This window comes from Takifugu flavidus, chromosome 3 (genome assembly GCF_003711565.1).
Source record: "Takifugu flavidus isolate HTHZ2018 chromosome 3, ASM371156v2, whole genome shotgun sequence".
Classification (NCBI taxonomy): Eukaryota; Metazoa; Chordata; class Actinopteri; order Tetraodontiformes; family Tetraodontidae; genus Takifugu; species Takifugu flavidus.
In genome coordinates this window covers 7,214,185-7,230,493 of record NC_079522.1, presented here as the reverse complement: position 1 = coordinate 7,230,493, position 16,309 = coordinate 7,214,185, and the positions used below count along the sequence as shown (strand labels likewise).

Here is a 16,309-nt window from a genome sequence, read left to right as displayed (position 1 = left end):
TGCCATCATTTTATCTGTGTTTACAATAGTGGCAGAATGAATTCTGTGTGGAGGACTAATTAAATAAGCTTTTTCATTCATGAAATATTGGTTGCTTCATTTGGTAACGAATATAGGTTCTACCGGATAATCTCGGAAAGTGTGGAAACAGTGCAATTTGAATTGGTTGCTTAGATACAAATAAATGTATTTATTGTAGAATATGGGCGATCGAGAAACATGACAGGATATCGAGGTTTTTTTTTGACAATATTGTTTTGTACAGCTGAATGGTCATGATTTTGTTTCCAAAATATTATTATACATGATGCTTCCTAAAGATCAGGACCCCAAAATACCCAAATTCCTACTCAAATTAAAACAGTAAATGTTCTACTTCTCAGTACTTTACAGGTAAACAAAATTACTGTCGCCATTTCTAAACAGTTAAAAATGAAATCTTATGGGATCTGGAGCCTGACTTTATCTCAATCTACAAAAAAATCAAGTTATTTTCTAAGCATTACAATGACTCATTAGATAATTGATATCTTGAAAACTATGCTATGAAAACTCAAATCTTTGGACATTTTTACGCAGTAAAATAGTCAGTGGCATCTTCATCACTCAGAAATGGAGCTCTGCGATGACTGTCTTGAATTCTGTTCAATCTCCCGATAATATTTCTGAAAAACAAGCACGAGCACATAAAGATTAAAAAAAAAGCATTGTTTTTGGAATTTCACTCAGCCCTGTGTTTGTTTGTACCTGCAGGTTGTCGTAGTGTCTCCGGCTGCTGCAGTGGACTTCCCTGGCCGTCTTCTTGTTGCGATAAAACACAAGGCAGAGATTACAGAAAAATCCAGATGTGGGGACAACAAACTCCTGACCCAGAGGGTTGTTGGGTTTGAATTCTGGAAGTCTGAAGCTAGAACGGACACCAGGAGACTGGGAGCATGCTCGCTTTGCTTCTGGTCCAGTCAGCTTCCTCCTCTGTTTGTTCGCAGCTGCAACAGAGTAAATATCCCACATTTATATGAAAGAGACTCAACCCAGCATCGAAGGTTTGTTCTTCATACCTTTAATGTCCGTCCTGCTCCTGTCTCCCTCCAAACATCCCTCCAGTTTCTGGTTCCCAGGCTGCGGCTCGGCCGAGGCAGCTTTCACCTCCGTCTTCTGAGGCTCCCGCCGGCTTCCAGTTGACAACGAAGACTCGTCTTTCTCCGGAGAAGTGGCAGGTTGAACGGAGGCTGCTTCCTTTTCTTCTTCATCTTTTGAAGTCACGTTCTTACCTCTGACAGATCTTCTCACTTTCACTGCATGAAAAGGAAGTTTAGTATGAAACAAAGAACGACGTTTGATGAGCAAATGTGTGGTGGACTGTTGGGACAGGGAGGGTTACCTGGCGTCTGTCTGGTTCTCTTTCTAGGTCGACCTCTGGCCCTAGGGGATATTTTCTCCTCTTCCTCCTCCCCAACCTCATCTAGGGTCACAAAGTTTGGATTTTCCTCTAAAACCACACAAAAGAATCATAGAATATCCTGTAAATATGAAGATAGTGTACAAGTCTGATGGATACCTGATGATTTACGACAGTAATTTACTGCGTGACAACAATGCAATAACAAATATGACATCTTGAGACGACATTAGTGCAGCCGCAACAATAACCGATCAAATATATGTGCAGTTAAGTGTGCATGTATATTTCACGGTGGATAAACACAAACCTGTCTCGGTGTCAAGTTTGCGTTTACCAGAGTGCTTCTGCTCCTGCTCTTCTTTATCTTCACCACCAGCTTCATCTATGGTTACTAAAGTCTAAAAACAGACAGCCGATGTTTCAACACAAATGTTTGTCTTTTATTCCGGATGGATGAAAGAAGAACTTTTGTAAATGTTTACTTCTGGATTTAAGAAGTCCACCGATTGGTCCTCCTCTCTGAGCGGGTGGGTCTCTGCACTGTTTTGCTCGACCATTTTGTCGTCTTCTTCTACGACCTCGTCCAGAGTGACGAGCGACTGCAGTTCTGTCTCTGTGATGTCATCTTTGTCTCGGCTCTCTGTTGCTCTCTCTTCTTCAGGCTCGTCTGCTCCCACCTCGTCCAGAGTCAACAGCTCCTTGGTGTCCTCCTCCACAGAGTCCTCATCTTGCTCCTCTCTCTCCTCATCCATAGATCTGCTGCTCCCGTCTCCCCCTTTGTCCTCTTGGCTCCGGCTTCTCTGCGCCCTGGTGCTGGTCCTGGGCCTCTCCCTCAGTTTTCGCTCGTGCTTCTCTTTTGAGTCAGCTGGTCTCTTCCTCCGTTCTTCCTCCTCAGCTGTGTCATCAGGGTAGTTCTCCTCCTCCTCACTCACTTCATCCAGGTTCACCATTGTGTCCAGAGTGTTTCTCTCAGGTGTTTCCAGTTGGCTCTCCTCTTCTGGTTTTAGAGGGTCGGTTTTGGACTTGGTTCCTGGTTTGTCTTCTTGATCCCTCTCTGTCCTGGATGAATTATTGCTCGTACCAGAACCTTCTCCAGCAGCTGAAACCCCACGAACCCCCAAATTAGAAACCGTCTCATTAACTCTTGTGACAGCGATACTGTGGGAGGCTTCTGCAGCTGTAGGACACGTCGAAGTGTCTTCTGTTTCAGCTGAAACCGCTTCAGTAATCACAGAATCTACGAGCTGATACGGAGGCTCTTGCTGCTCTTCCTCCTGGTTTTTGGTCGACCCTGTAACAGAAGTGCCATCTCCAGTCTGCTCATCCCCAATTTTGGGTGCCTCTTCTGTCCCAGAACTCTCAGGCCGTCCTGGGACGAGTTGATCGTCGGCTGTCTCGTCCTCAACTGAGTCAATCACCTGATATAGCTCCTCCTCCTCCTTCATTAGTTTTTCAGATGCATCATCTTTTAATGGCTGTTTCTCTTTTTTAGTTTTGACTATTTTCTTTGGTCTTCCTCGTTTTCTTGGCTGTGTTGGAGCTGGACTCTCCTCAACGACCTCATCTTCCACAGAATCTAGTATTTTGTAAGTGGCATCTTCGTGACACACCTCTCCAGTCACGTCACCTCCAGTCGATGGTGTTTCCTGGTCTTCTGGTAGTTTCTTCTCACTTCCTTCCCGTGCTTCTCTGGCTGCAGTGTGCCGCCTTCTCGCTGGTGTCCTCAAAGCATCGTTTTTGTTGGCTCTCTCTCTCTTTCCTCTTGTCGATCTTGTGACTTTAGCTTCATCGTCAGGGGTCTCTTCATCCACAGAGTCTAAGATTTTGTAAGGTGTTTCTTCGTCTGTGATGGGAGTTTCTGATGTTTCAGTGGGAGTCGGGGTGAGTTTGTCATCTTTCTTTCCTCGTGCGCTCCTCCTCCTGCCAGGTCTTCCTGAAGTGGTAGCATTCTGAGCGTCTTCTTCCAGCTCCATCTCTTTAGTCACCTCTTTGTCTTTCTTAAACCTTTGTGCAGAGGTGTCCACCTTCCCCCGAGTGTCGTACTTTTTAGCCATCCTTTGCTTGAGAGGAGACTCACCTTCAGATGTTGAGGTCAGGCCCATCTTTTTTGAATTTCCATCATGTTTTCTTGAAGTTGTCCTCCGTTTCCTGGTTCTTATGTCCTTGTCACTCTCTGACTCGGTCTGTGAACTCACCGTTGGACCTTCTTTTTGGCGGCCGATGTGTTTTTCTAACTGGTCATTGGGAGTTTGGTTGTCATCTTGTGGTGCAGTCGCCTCATCTATTGTATCCAATATTTCAAAGATTTCTTGTTCAAATTCATCCTTTTCAGGGCTCTTTGGATCTTGGGGAAGCTGATCTTTCCCTGAGCCTTCCAGCTCATTTTGTTTATTACTCTCACCATCTTTAATTGCTTCATCTCCGACTGCAGATTCATTAGATTTTTCCACAACAAGATTTTTTTCACCCTCAGACAGCTGCTTTACTGATAAAGACCCATGTTGTACCTGTATATCCTCTAGAGCTGAAGCTGCTGGATCTTCTGGGACAGACACATCCACTGACATGTCAACATTCCCTCCCGGGGGGTTTTCCCTTCATCCACACTGACCCCAGGCTCAATCGGCTGTGTTAATGAGCTGCCATGTTCGTCCTCATCATCCAAAGTTCCATCTGTTTGTTCTTCGAATGAATCAAGGATTTGGTAGTTTTCACCGTCTTCCTGCTCCTCCTCTTGCTTGTGAATAGGCAGTTTTTCAGCCTCTGAGCTCTCTGCTGCCTCTTTGTGGTCAGATGTTACAACTGCACAGTCAACAAGTTTTTCTTGATGCTGTTCTGGTTGAGTCTCTATGAAGACCTTCACACTAGAATCATCTGATCCAGTACCTGTTTCTTTTGCAGAGGAGGGAAATGTTTCTCTTGAGGTTTTACTTCTGCAGTCAGAGACTGATGGGTTATCCAGAGATTTGTTTGGTTCGGGAGAGTCTGCTGGTTTTTTTGGTGAGTGACACGATTCTTCATTCAGTTTTGGTGCCGAGGATGACAAAGATAATGAAGATGATGAGCCTTTTGAATCATTAGAAGACCTTGTGGGCTTTTGTTTTCCGCTTGATGACGCACGTGAACAAGTCCTCTTTCTTCTTTTTGTGGAAGATGTTGAGGAGGAGCTATGAGCAGGTATATCTTCCACGTCTGCACCAACTTCATCAACAGTGACAAAATCATCCATGTTGAAATCTTCCTGATCCATGTCATCTGTGATCTCCTCCTGGGTCTGGATATACAGACAAAGATTGAAATATTGTATTATTAATGTAATAAACCATATACCTTCTTTTCTTAGTAAAGCTGTCAAAACAACTGTTTTTATGTGTATGTTCATGCTGTAATAACCAAATCTTACTGTATTCTCTTCCTCCATCGTCATCTCTTTCTCGAGCTTGGGCTGACAAACTGTCTCTGTAATGACCTTCAGAATGTCCCGATTCATCTCCCCACACTGAGGTTCTTCAGCCATTCTTCCATGTGTGGCTGCAGCCTCTTCGGAAGGAGAACTGGGAGCATTGCATCTTTTTTCAATGCTAATGTCAGAGGTCTCATCAGCAGTCGAGTGTAACGTTGCTGCTGATATCCTTTCTTTTATTTCATCCTTTGTTTCAGGAGCAGAGCCCCAGTCCGTGCCCATCTCAACTCCTGGTTTTTCTCCCTCCTCGTTCATGGCTACATCGGGTAAGTCACTTGAGCTGTGAAGGACTAGCTTTGAATCATTTTCTGCCATCTCACAAGTAGGTGGCTCAGTTTTAGGATTCTTAGGTGAAGGGAAATCAAAGCTCAATAAATCACATTCAAAGGTGATTCTGAGTTTACCATGATCCTGAAGACGCTGTTTAAAGCTCTTCAAACTAAAAGTGCAGAAAAGGGAGAGTCAGATTTGGTTTCAATCAATCAATCAATCAATTGCAAGGTCATGTACTCACTTTTCAACACGCTGAACTGTATCACTGTAGAGCAAAAACAGATGGAGTTAGTGCACAATTCAACCTATATTCAGAAAGATTAAACTTTTAAAATGATACCACATACCTAAACATTTGCTTTTGATTCAAGAGTTCAGTTTTAGATTTGTACACTTCCAGCACCTGTGTTACACCGCTGGGTTGGGCCATTTCAATGCAGATCTGTTGGGATTGATTAAAGCCTTTTTTAAATAAACCTTGAGCATCACCTAAAATCGTTTGAACTTGCAATGGGTGAATATGTAAAAAGTCCCCACAACAGGATCTTTATCACCGATGCAAAAAAAAATTATATTTTTCCAAACAGATGTTAAACAATCTGTGCCCTGTGTGCATGTACCCTGTTGCCGAGCATCAGGAAGGAGACGAAAGGTGCAATGGATGCCACCACGTCCAGGACGATCTGGGTGACGTGCACGGCTGCTTCATTAATCTCCACACAAAGCAACCGTTCCTCCAAAGCCTCCATCTCTGACACTCTCTAAACAACAACAAAATTGTCAAGTGGCACAGTGCAAAGACACCAGCATAATGGTAATTGGTTCAACAATTTAGAACTTACAGCATTACACAACTTCATTGCAGTTTTGTACAACATCTCCTGCAAAATCATGAATAAACACAAACCCTGTTAATCAAAATCCTGTTAATCGCAAACTCGTCCTAGGTTTCATCAAAACAGATGCGTTCTCACCTCACTAAATTCTAAACTCATGGGTTCCGTGACAAAGTGGACACTGAGTGCGTTGCCATTGAGAGAGACGGGTTTTGAGACATGATCTTGGACGAAATTAGAGCACGCTGTCCAATCAGGAAAAAACACAAAGGCCTAAAATGGCAGAATCAGACAGATGAAGACCATCATAGTGATCACGATGCTTACTCCTTCATTTGTACCACTTACCCTCCTCTGAAGTGGTAAAACAATAATGTTGTAGTACAGGGTTTGGATGCCCGGCTCGGGGAAATACTGCCAGACTAACTGGGCCACATTCTGATGGGTGTAAAAGGATTCTTGCAATCCCGTCAACATGATAATGTTGGAACCACGACTTCTGGCCGCCTACACAGCACAAGGTGTAACAGGGATTTAGTCATGTGGTCAAGACGTACATATCAATAATGCAACAGGTGACTTTAATGCTGCCGTACTTTGATGCTGTCCATTCCCGTCACAGTCAGGTAATCTTTTGAAAATGACAAAAACAATTGAGAATCGGACTGAAAACGTCACGACAAATTTTTAACTTTCAGTAACTTTTTGGAGTGATTTCCAATATCTCTACCTGGGATGTTGAACCAAGGAGAGATAGTAGGGAATAGATAAGGACTGCTTTTCAGTGGGATCCAAAATGGAGCAGCGCTGCCCTGCGGAATACCAGACTTTATGGACGGGACAGTTGCCCAGGTAACAGCTTCTGTGCTGTCTGGCAAAGCCTGCTCAGGGAGTTTTGGTGCTATGAAAAAAAAAACAAAAAAAAACAAACATGAAAAAGCCTGTAAAGTTGTTCCCATTTAATTTCTTTTATTACTTCTCAGACTAACAGGGTGATGTGCAACTGCTGATCGGTGTTTTCTCCCTATGAAGGATGTGACCAGGTGGTTTTTTCAGAAGACTGTACCAAACTCCGAGCCGGTCGGCATCGTAGACGGACTCAAATTCTATAAACAGCTGGAAGAAACTGGGTAAGACTTTGAAGTGGAGTCGTTTCAGAGACACCGATTATTGTTTATTTACCTTATTGAGGAGAGGCAAGAAGTTCTTCACACAGCCGATTTTTTTCAAAGTTTCCCTGAGGTCCTTAGATTCACTCAGTGAGATATTGTCAATGTAGACCAGGCTTGATCCATCATCAGTCACATGCTACAAGAAATAAAGGGATGAGTTTGGCTTTTTTATTCATATTTGGGCATCTTCTAAACACAGCTCAGCCAGAGAGAGAGTTCATGCTCTACCAACTCAGCTATTTTTTAATCAGCTTAAAGTCTTTCTATTCAATTCATTCGTGGGTTGTGTTCATTTTTAATATTTTGTATAAATGATGGATACTCACAAAGTTCATCAGCCTCATCAGCAACGTATAAAATCCATACTGAAAGACAAAGACGGCAATCACAGTGTTTCTTTAAAACAATCTGATGAAGGCATTCTTAAAAAGAAAATAACAAGGAAACATATTTAACTAAATTCATTTTAAAGTATTGCCAACATCTGTCTCAACGTTAAACATCAGGACTGTGCTCACCGGGCTGCTTGGATTATCAAAGCCTAGCGCATGGAAAGAGATTTTGGCACCTTTGAATGTCATCCTTTCCTCTCCCCTGGCTTTTGTAATTAGGTTGTGCACAGACTCCATTGTTGGCATTTTGACAAAAGCCTGAGACCCAAAACACACAAACCCAGTAACGCAGCCATCGCATTTTCCAAGTTCCAGTTTTTGTTCTTAATTTTTTTTTTTTTTTTTACCATGCGGATCTGGGGAACGATGTAAATATTGTTGTCTCCATGTTGGAAACCAAAAGGAACCAGCAGTTGGACAACGTCCTCCATCTTGTAGCAGCCATCATGATACTCCGGCAGCCCAGTTATGAGCATTGGCTTCAGCCCAAGCTGAAAAAACTGGATTACAATAAACAGGATTAATGGTGGCGGTGTATACTCGTTTGAATAATTGAAATGCGAGTAAACCTACTCTTTGAGACTGGCAGGTTTTCCATTTGAGGCACACTGAAAGAGATAGAAAGATTCTCAAAAGGTGCAATGACACACATTTATTATGAACACTCCTGGATTTCTTACCTATTTGTTTTATATCCAGGTGTTTTTCTATCACCTCCCCTACAGTCAGAGGAGCATCTGCAGTTGAGTAGATGGACGATGCTGCTGTTGAGAAAGGAGTTTCGATAAATGAGCAATGAGTTCACTGTCAAATTGTAATAACTGTAACAACATTTCAACCATAACAATAATCGTATCGATACCTTGTGCATTTATTGATCCTTTTTGGGTGGAAGGGGTCACTGCTGTACTGACTGCTGGTTGACCCTCTATGTGCTTGTCATCTGTTTTTCCTGAAGCAACCACTTCAGTTGTCACATTTCCTTCTTTAATAGCAGCACTTCCACTCTCGTCCGACTTTACATCTTTACTGGTTCGCACTGGTTCAGTTGCGTCCATTGAGGCCTCATCTTTGACTTTTTCACTAGTCGTTTTCAACTTGCGCGAAGGTGATGGTTTCTTCCCAGTTGAATCCATTTCAGTCAATTTATCAACCTCAGACTCCATTTTCAGACTTTTTTGTTCATTGTCACCAGTTTGAGGTTGATCATCTGATGCTGTAGATCCTGTTCCATCCAAACTGCCTGAGGGATCGGAGGGTGTCTGTGTCTTTGAGATCTTTTCTTCTAGGACAGGTTTAGCTTTGACGGCAGTGCCATCCTTTGATTGACTGACCAGTCCTGTGTCTTTTCCCACCACCTCGGATTTTTTATTGCCGGTTTCAGGTGTTTGCTCAGACTTGCCATCTGGACTTGAGGATTCTGCAGGGGTTTTCTGGCTTACTACAGCCTCTTTCTCTGCAGCCTTGGGAAGCTGAGTTCCAGATTTTACAGCCTTACCCATCTTTTTAGCCTTGGTAATCAATGCTTTTGATGTATTTTGAGACTTTTGGTCCATATCTGCAGTTGCCTGAGCGGCGATTTTGCCTGTTGTGGCTGTTTTGCTTGCAGAGGCTGCGACAACACTCGGCTTTCTGTTGAAGGTAAAGAAGCACATGGGATAAACAAGACAAATACAACTTATCACATTATTTATTTCAACTGAAATCCAAACATCTTACTCCTTAGCAGGGGTCTTTTTATCTGTTGGCTGGGTCTCCTGCAAAGGGAGATTTATAATATATTGAGAACAGGTCCATAGGAGGCAACGGTTAACCTTAACAGAAGCATACCCTATCTCTCATTACATGGACCTCAACTCCGTTCACTTCAAAACTCTGCACCGTCCTGAGCTTCTCGGCATCATCTTCTTTCTCGAAAAGCACAACTGCCTACATATACACAAACATGTTTGGTGGCACGTATTTCTCAGCAAAGAATGTCAGATATGTAGTTTTTTACACTTCTCAAACATGAAGAAAAGCAGTTAGTTGAACCTCGTACAGACATAGAGTACAATCGTAGCCACGTATGCAAGGAAAACAACCTTTGTAGTGAGTGGATGGATGATTAGAATTTGTCATTAATAATTACAAAACTGATACAACTGATACAATATTGCAAATTATACAACCAATTGAATGTATTCCAATTTTTGCGGCAGTGGGTTCACAGGGGTGGGGGTGGGGGGCATGTATCGAATACTATATTTAATTACGTTTTTCAATAAAATGAATTATGAAAACAGCAAAATGCAGCAAAAGTTATTTTCCATACCTGTTGTGTGGACCGGTGCAATATAAGAGACTCTGTTTTTCCAAATTCTTCCAGAGCCGAGTTGACATCACAGTGTGAGAGTACAGAATAAATCCTTCCCAATCTTACTGTCCTTGCAGGTGAAGACTTGTTGGATTAAGGGGCAGAAATATAAATGAAACAATTTGGACTTCCTATGCAGAAGGTAAAGATTTTTTAATGAAAAAAGAACATGTGTAGTAGCAGAATCACCTTGCTCTTCTGTTGGCTCGTCTCTGAAGTTGAATCCTTCTTCGCTGTTGATGTGGAAGTTGACGGCTTCATCTTAACTAGCTCAGCCAGTAAGGCAGGAGCAAGCGTTTTAACCACAGCTTCCAGGTCAGACTGTTGGGTCAGAGACTTTACCTCTGAAGGAATCGAGACAGAAAAGAAAAATCAGGCAATGCTGTAAGTTTTCTAGTTCCAAGAATCAGGGTGTGACAGGGGCCAGAACTGAACCCACTTGACAAACACTTTCAACAAACACTGTTATTTGAAAAACACTTTGTAATAACGCGTGTTTCACTTGATAAACCTGAATTGTCCAGCAGCTTTCTCGCCAGTTTCTCTGCAGTGGTAGAGATCCGTTGTGGGGATGACTCCTCTGTAGACGACCGCCTGTCACGTCTCCTCCTCGATGGCGACTGCTCCTCGCTTCTCCTCGGCGACCGCCTCCGCTCATGGCTCCTCTTGGGTGGCGACTGCTCCTCACTTCTCGACGACCGCCTCCGTTCGCGGCTCCTCCCCGGTGGTGGTGACTCCTCACTTCTTCTCGACAACCATCTCCGCTCACGGCTCCTCCTCGGTGGCGAGAACTCCTCACTTCTTCTCGACAACCATCTCCGCTCACGGCTCCTCCTCGGTGGCGATGACTCATCACTTCTCCTCGGTGAGTACCTCCACTCATGGCTCCTCCTAGGAGATGATTGTCTCCTCCTCATTAAATGATGACGATCATCTCTTCTCCTGGGCGATCTCCTCTCCGGGCTGCTTGATTGTGACCTTTAGTGTCACACCAAGGTGAGTGAGACCGTGACATTAACAAAACACTTACCCCTTTTTATTTGCCCGCCTTGGTGTTTACCTGCGACTATATCTGGAAGAATACGGTGAGCGTGACCGGCCCTTACGTCTACTTTCATAACCACGGTAGCGATGTTGATGGCTGGAAGAATTAGAACGAGACCTGGAACCAGAGCGAGACCGGGATCGTGAGCTACTTTCATGCTTTTCTCTCTGGTGACGATCCTGGGATGTTGACGGCTTGGAGTCGTCCTTAGCAACCCTGAGAGCAAAAGATAAAGTATGGTAAGTCACATCACATATTTAAGAGAAGTTATTTATTTTAAACATAAGACAATGACTAGACTTTCAAGAAGATGTAGGCTTATAATAAAAGAACAATCTCTTCTTTGTAAGATGACCTTGATATTTTTAGGTTTGACAAATTGATGCTGGTTTCAAGGCCTGACTCAGGCAGAACTGTGTCCTGACTGTTCCTGAACGGTTCTGGTTGTTCCATAAAATATATCACTGGTTCTCAACTGGTGGGTCGCAACCCACTTCTGGGTCATGGATCTGTTCCAGATGTGTCACAAAAAGTAACGCTAATTTAATGCGCATCTGATGTGGGACATTTTTGTTGATTGAGGACAGAACCCCCAAACGTGGGTCACGAATTAATGACCGTGGGAAAATGAGACCAGTTGCGAACCCCTGAAGTAAATGTGTTGTACTTGTTCAATGAACGTGCATTGCACAGCCCAATTTACCTCTCGCCGAGCGTGATCTCGCCATCCCAATTTGGATACCTGTGAAAATCAAGTCAAAAACATCCATTAAAAGAGTGGCGGTACGATGTCCATAACAGATGTTGTAGTATTCCCATCTCTCAGTAAATATCCAGCATTTCCAAAATAAGACTGACCGAGTTCGCAAGAGTTTGCAGTTGGTAAGGTGAAGAACGGTATTCTGGTGTGCGATCCAGTCCTGAAGGGTAGAACAAAATGGAGCAAAATTACTTTCAGTCCATACACGTTTTATGTTTATGGAATAGGCGTTCACCAAAGTCTGATATATTCACAGCAAGTAAAAACACTTTTAATTGTGGAAGATGGCAGATAAACAAAAGTTGGACATATGTAGAACATTGGGAATGTGTTTTTTTTCATTTTAGAGAAATCAAATGTTGTCGAGATTTAATATTGTGCCGTCAAGAAGCTTTGAAGTTTTCACTTGAGCTGAGATATCCATTACAAAATGAAAACAAACAGGTTTTTTTTTTCTTTTTAAACACACACACACACACACACACACACACACACAGAACTTGGATCTTCTGGTTTCTTGAGGGTCATCTCAACAGGTCCCAGTGGTCCGGATCAGGTGTTACACACAGGTAACATGGCACATCGGGGGAAGGAGCAGTAAACTGAAGAAATGTAGAAATATGCCAGGAAATGTGGTCCATGTAGTTTTCTCCCGGCAACAGGAATCCCTTCATCTCGTCTTCTTTTACACAATTTTCCCAGGTATCTGGTAATCTTCCAACTTCATCTTCAAAGGCTCCGTCTCAAGGCACCAAGAATACTTTATTAACTCCAGGAGATTGGCCAGGATGGTCTGATTAGCCATAATCCTATATTCTGTTAAAGCTCCATCACTTTGCTGTGTCACAACTGGAGGAGGGGAATGGGGGAAAACACCATCTCCTAAAAATTACATTTGTTTTAAAAAGAAACAAGAGAAAATAAAAAAAATGGCTAAAAGAAAGAGAAACCTTGTTCAGGGAACGACACAAACCAATTGGTACAGAATGTTGACTGTAGGGAAAGTAAAAAAAAAAAGCAGCATGACAACAGAGTGCACTCACCTTCATACGGATACATTCTGTCTTACACAGAGAACAGGTATGGGGAAAGCTTTTCGGAGAGGTCGCTGCGTAATCGTACATCATGGCCAACGTGGGCTGGGAGGAGGAGGCTTCCACCTTTTCTGCAGACGGTCCGCTGCTGGTCGCCATCTTGACGTTCGGATGACCGAAATTCATCATCTGAGGCAAAGCTGAAGGCGGAATAACGACAGGAGGACCACGGGGGATGAAGGCCGGATTACCCATGGCTGGTGAAGCACCTAATCCAGGGTTATGAGAAACCAGTCTTGAAGAAGAAAAAGCTGGAAGCCACGTCGCTTGTCCCGGCTGAAACCCTGGCTGGTTGGGCTGCTGCACCTTTGGCTGCTGCTGCTGTAGCAGCTTTAATTGCTGGTCCACTGGCTGATGCTGGGTCTGGGGCTGCTCCTGGGCCTGCCGGTGGATCTGGGGCTGCTCCTGGACCTGCCGGTGGATCTGGGGCTGCTCCTGGACCTGCCGGTGGATCTGGGGCTGCTCCTGGACCTGCCGGTGGATCTGGGGCTGCTCCTGGACCTGCCGTTGGATCTGGGGCTGCTCCTGGACCTGCCGGTGGATCTGGGGCTGCTCCTGGACCTGCCGGTGGATCTGGGGCTGCTCCTGGACCTGCCGGTGAATCTGGGGCTGCTCCTGGACCTGCCGGTGGATCTGGGGCTGCTCCTGGACCTGCCGTTGGATCTGGGGCTGCTCCTGGGCCTGCTGCTTTTTAAACTGCTCAGCACCTGTTGGGACTTTAACTTGACTCTTATTCTGAGTTTTAGCATCCCTGTTTTTACTGTCAAACAGCACAACACCAGTAACAGTGGGAGACATCCCATGCCCTTTGCTTGTGGGTTTAAAAGCGGGTTGTATTGTTTTTGTTGGAGGCCGATCAGCCTCCAACTCTTTCGAAGGAGCCAGTTTTGAGGCTTTCGATTTCAGAATGCCACCGCCTGTGTCCTTCTTCAGGGAATAAGGAGAGAACACCTCCTGAGAAGGCTGGAGTTGTCGGGTTTGAGGATCGACAGAGTTCAGTACTGACCGGTACAAGGAGCTTTGACTGGTAACCGAACTTTCCTGGTCATGAGAAGCACCCAAGGCAGCGCTTTTCATCTCTGTTCTGTTTTTTTGCAGTGGTTCTTGCTGGTCTCGGCCATGGCTGTAGGGGTCCCTCAGCAGCATACTTCCACTTTCATCATGTCCACTGTCACCGGTCCTTCCAACTTCGTCTGTGATGCCTCCAGTATATCTGCTCACATGTCCATAGTCAATCACTTTGCTTTGCAGAACACCGCTTGAAGACATTCCTTTATGACTCGCCGCTGTCGAAGAACTCATACCGTGGCTTTCCAATCCACTCCCACTCGTTGTGGCTCTGGGATCAGGGTAGGGATTTTTCTGACCTCCAGCTGCTGTTTTTCCTTTCTTGATGCGAATTTGGCGTAATATAAATGGGAGATTTGCGGGCGTGAGCTGGTCTTCGGGATAGGATTTGAGCTCATTCAAGTCTTCCTTTTCAAGTCCAAAAAAGAGCAGGATATCAGCAGCTGACTGTGGCGAATATTTGGGTATTGAAGACTCGGAGGTAGACACTGAAGGCATTTCTCTCCCAGCATAGTCATAATCCTTTGAACCTGCCCCAGAATGCATTTCGCCTTCTCTTTCACGGCGGGTATTATGGCGACTATCGCCACTACTTGCATATTTAAAAGCAGATGATGAATAAAATTCCGAGTTATCAGAAGCCGGCCTTTCGTAACTTGACGTCCAGGCGCTACCATCACTGTCAACATCCGAGCGCCTGTGTTGTCCTGAAGCCGACGATGAGGACATTGGGTAGTGCATTTCTCTGCCCGTTGAGTGGAATTCTTCTCGTTGTGTGGTGGTGAAGCGAGTGCCCTGGTCCGTGGGCTGATGTTTGCCGTAGCCCTTCACCTCCTCTCTGGCTCTGCTGATTTGTATTTCCACAGCCCTCTCATCGATGTCATCCATGGAAGTTCGACTCTGTTCGGGCCTGTAGCTTACTGTCTGTGATAACAACGATGGAATACCTCTATCAGATCTTTCAACCCTCGACGAGGATGCTCCAGAAGAACCGTAACTGGAACCAGGTCCAAGGTTAGACCCCCAACGGTGCTCCCTCTCCGACTGCATACTCGAGTGGTCGTATTGCCTCTGGGCAGACGTTGGCCTCCCAGAGGCATAGTGGTTGTATTGGTGATGAGACATGATAGTTGAAGTCTTCAGGTTAAAAAATGACCATCACAGCATTTGGGGGGACAAATGTGCAGATACGTGGAGACCAGGCGTGCCAAAGTTACATGGGTGTTCAACAGCAACACCTGCTAGATTTATGTCTGTGCTAACGGCTCGAATTGGGGCTACACCATCACAGTCAGTCTCTCACAAGCCCTCAGAGAGGAGGGCTTTTTGGAGGCCCTTGTTTAACAGGAGAGGAGCAAAGCAAAGCTGAAACAAAATTAAGAAATGATTATAAATGTAGTATTGACAATGGGCTTCTTGGGTGGAGAAGATCCGTCATCGGGGGCGATGTGTGATGCAGCATTGCCAAGAACTTCCTGTTTGACACCTTCTGGTCTTTCCTAACAGAACAAAGAAAGCAAACGCAATAGGGCACACAGAAAAATACAAAAAAAAGCAGGCTATTAGAGGGAAACCCATAGTTATATTTCTGTACCTGTCCAGCAGCGGCAGGAGATTGTGTCAAGAGAGTTTATTGACCGTTCTTTTTCATTCCACAACGTTAGGCAAATACCGTAAACGAACTTGCGCACAGACGCGTGTTCTATTGGGCTCTGCGGACATTGAGATGGTTAGCGATAGCCTACCTCAACCGAGAGAAGCAGAGAGAAAGCCCGAACCTTCACATACAGCCGTTTGCACACGTGTAGTGTTTTATGCTTTATTGATAGTCGCTGCGCTTTAAAAACAGTGATGGGTGCGTTCCTATTTCAGATGCCACTGGGTTTGCAGCTCCAGGATGCGCCCACACAGGCCCGGGCCCCTTTCCTCACGGAAATTAAGACCTAAAATTAGTTTTGCTGCCTAACACAAACTCTTTTACTCATAGACACACGTATATGTTGGATAAAACGGCAAACGGGGTCTATGTGAGACCAAAAATGGCCGTTGTCGGAATCGGCAGCATCTAAACACAAGGCTACAACACCAAACAGAAGATAAATTCCTGTTTACCAACACTGCAGCCCGCTTCGTGGTATTAAAATGCTGATTTTGAAAGCATACCTTCTGTTGTTCGTAAAGACAGTGTCGCCAATTAGCTGCTGCTCCTCCGATAGTTACTTTTGTGGTTGATGGCAAGAAAAGGAAAACAAATCTTTGAATTCTCCAAGGAAGGATCCGTTTTTCCGGTGCAGATATTCAGCGTAAAAGCTTCAAGATATATTGGCTTCAATTTATTTGTTTATAGGTATTTTGATGCTTCGCGGTGACCAGAAAGTTTTAAATTTTCTTTAATTGAGAGTCACAAACTCAACAAAACATTGTTTCTCACTCAGTAGTGATCGATAC

General features: G+C 44.4%; 3 protein-coding genes and 1 long non-coding RNA gene across 12 annotated transcripts in view; 2 read left to right on the top strand and 2 right to left on the bottom strand.

Moving 5' to 3' along the window:
- Nucleotides 1-179: 179 nt before the first annotated feature.
- LOC130522547 (RNA-binding protein 20-like) lies at nucleotides 180-3,854 on the bottom strand. 2 transcript variants are annotated; one of them, XM_057027053.1, is made up of 6 exons: nucleotides 1,885-3,854; nucleotides 1,710-1,800; nucleotides 1,382-1,462; nucleotides 1,059-1,295; nucleotides 748-986; nucleotides 180-665 (listed from the first exon to the last, which is right to left on the bottom strand). In XM_057027053.1, exons 1-6 carry the CDS (start codon nucleotides 3,502-3,504, stop codon nucleotides 603-605), a joined length of 2,331 nt encoding a protein of 776 aa, XP_056883033.1. In that variant the 5' UTR covers nucleotides 3,505-3,854; the 3' UTR covers nucleotides 180-602. The 2 variants fall into 2 exon arrangements, with proteins under 2 accessions (XP_056883033.1, XP_056883032.1); XM_057027052.1 differs by having other exon boundaries at nucleotides 1,382-1,489; nucleotides 1,885-3,845.
- On the bottom strand, nucleotides 2,839-15,993 carry LOC130522543 (serine/arginine repetitive matrix protein 2-like). Its single transcript, XM_057027038.1, has 27 exons — nucleotides 12,743-15,993; nucleotides 11,798-11,859; nucleotides 11,643-11,681; nucleotides 10,955-11,155; nucleotides 10,406-10,872; nucleotides 10,084-10,238; nucleotides 9,853-9,978; nucleotides 9,369-9,467; nucleotides 9,258-9,295; nucleotides 8,401-9,170; nucleotides 8,219-8,302; nucleotides 8,112-8,146; nucleotides 7,886-8,038; nucleotides 7,665-7,796; nucleotides 7,473-7,511; nucleotides 7,157-7,282; nucleotides 6,964-7,090; nucleotides 6,705-6,875; nucleotides 6,571-6,605; nucleotides 6,323-6,481; nucleotides 6,113-6,247; nucleotides 5,981-6,019; nucleotides 5,759-5,899; nucleotides 5,486-5,580; nucleotides 5,380-5,403; nucleotides 4,806-5,304; nucleotides 2,839-4,676 (listed from the first exon to the last, which is right to left on the bottom strand). Exons 1-27 carry the CDS (start codon nucleotides 14,984-14,986, stop codon nucleotides 3,921-3,923), a joined length of 6,951 nt encoding a protein of 2,316 aa, XP_056883018.1. The 5' UTR covers nucleotides 14,987-15,993; the 3' UTR covers nucleotides 2,839-3,920.
- Nucleotides 4,880-7,323, top strand: LOC130522553 (uncharacterized). The gene is made up of 3 exons (XR_008949647.1): nucleotides 4,880-5,131; nucleotides 5,726-5,952; nucleotides 7,007-7,323. It is a non-coding gene; the product is annotated as an uncharacterized LOC130522553 (long non-coding RNA).
- Nucleotides 14,734-16,309, top strand: part of dysf (dysferlin, limb girdle muscular dystrophy 2B (autosomal recessive)) — a 38,934-nt gene continuing 37,358 nt past the window's right edge. For all 8 annotated transcript variants that reach the window (XM_057027048.1, XM_057027050.1, XM_057027043.1 and 5 more), the window contains exon 1: nucleotides 14,734-14,875. The gene's annotated coding sequence lies outside the window, so the exon portion shown is untranslated. The remainder of the gene's footprint in view (nucleotides 14,876-16,309) is intronic.

Coding starts and splice junctions, on each gene's coding strand:
- LOC130522547 (XM_057027052.1), bottom strand. CDS start 3,504: ATGGGCCTGACCTCAACATCTGAAGGTGAGTCTCCTCTCAAGCAAAGG. Junction 987..1,058: donor GAGCAGGACGGACATTAAAG/GTATGAAGAACA, acceptor ACTCTGTTGCAG/CTGCGAACAAACAGAGGAGG. Junction 666..747: donor GACACTACGACAACCTGCAG/GTACAAACAAAC, acceptor CTTGTTTTTCAG/AAATATTATCGGGAGATTGA.
- LOC130522543 (XM_057027038.1), bottom strand. CDS start 14,986: ATGTCTCATCACCAATACAACCACTATGCCTCTGGGAGGCCAACGTCT. Junction 11,860..12,742: donor CAGAATGTATCCGTATGAAG/GTGAGTGCACTC, acceptor TCTACCCTTCAG/GACTGGATCGCACACCAGAA. Junction 10,239..10,405: donor AAAGCTGCTGGACAATTCAG/GTTTATCAAGTG, acceptor CGATTCCTTCAG/AGGTAAAGTCTCTGACCCAA.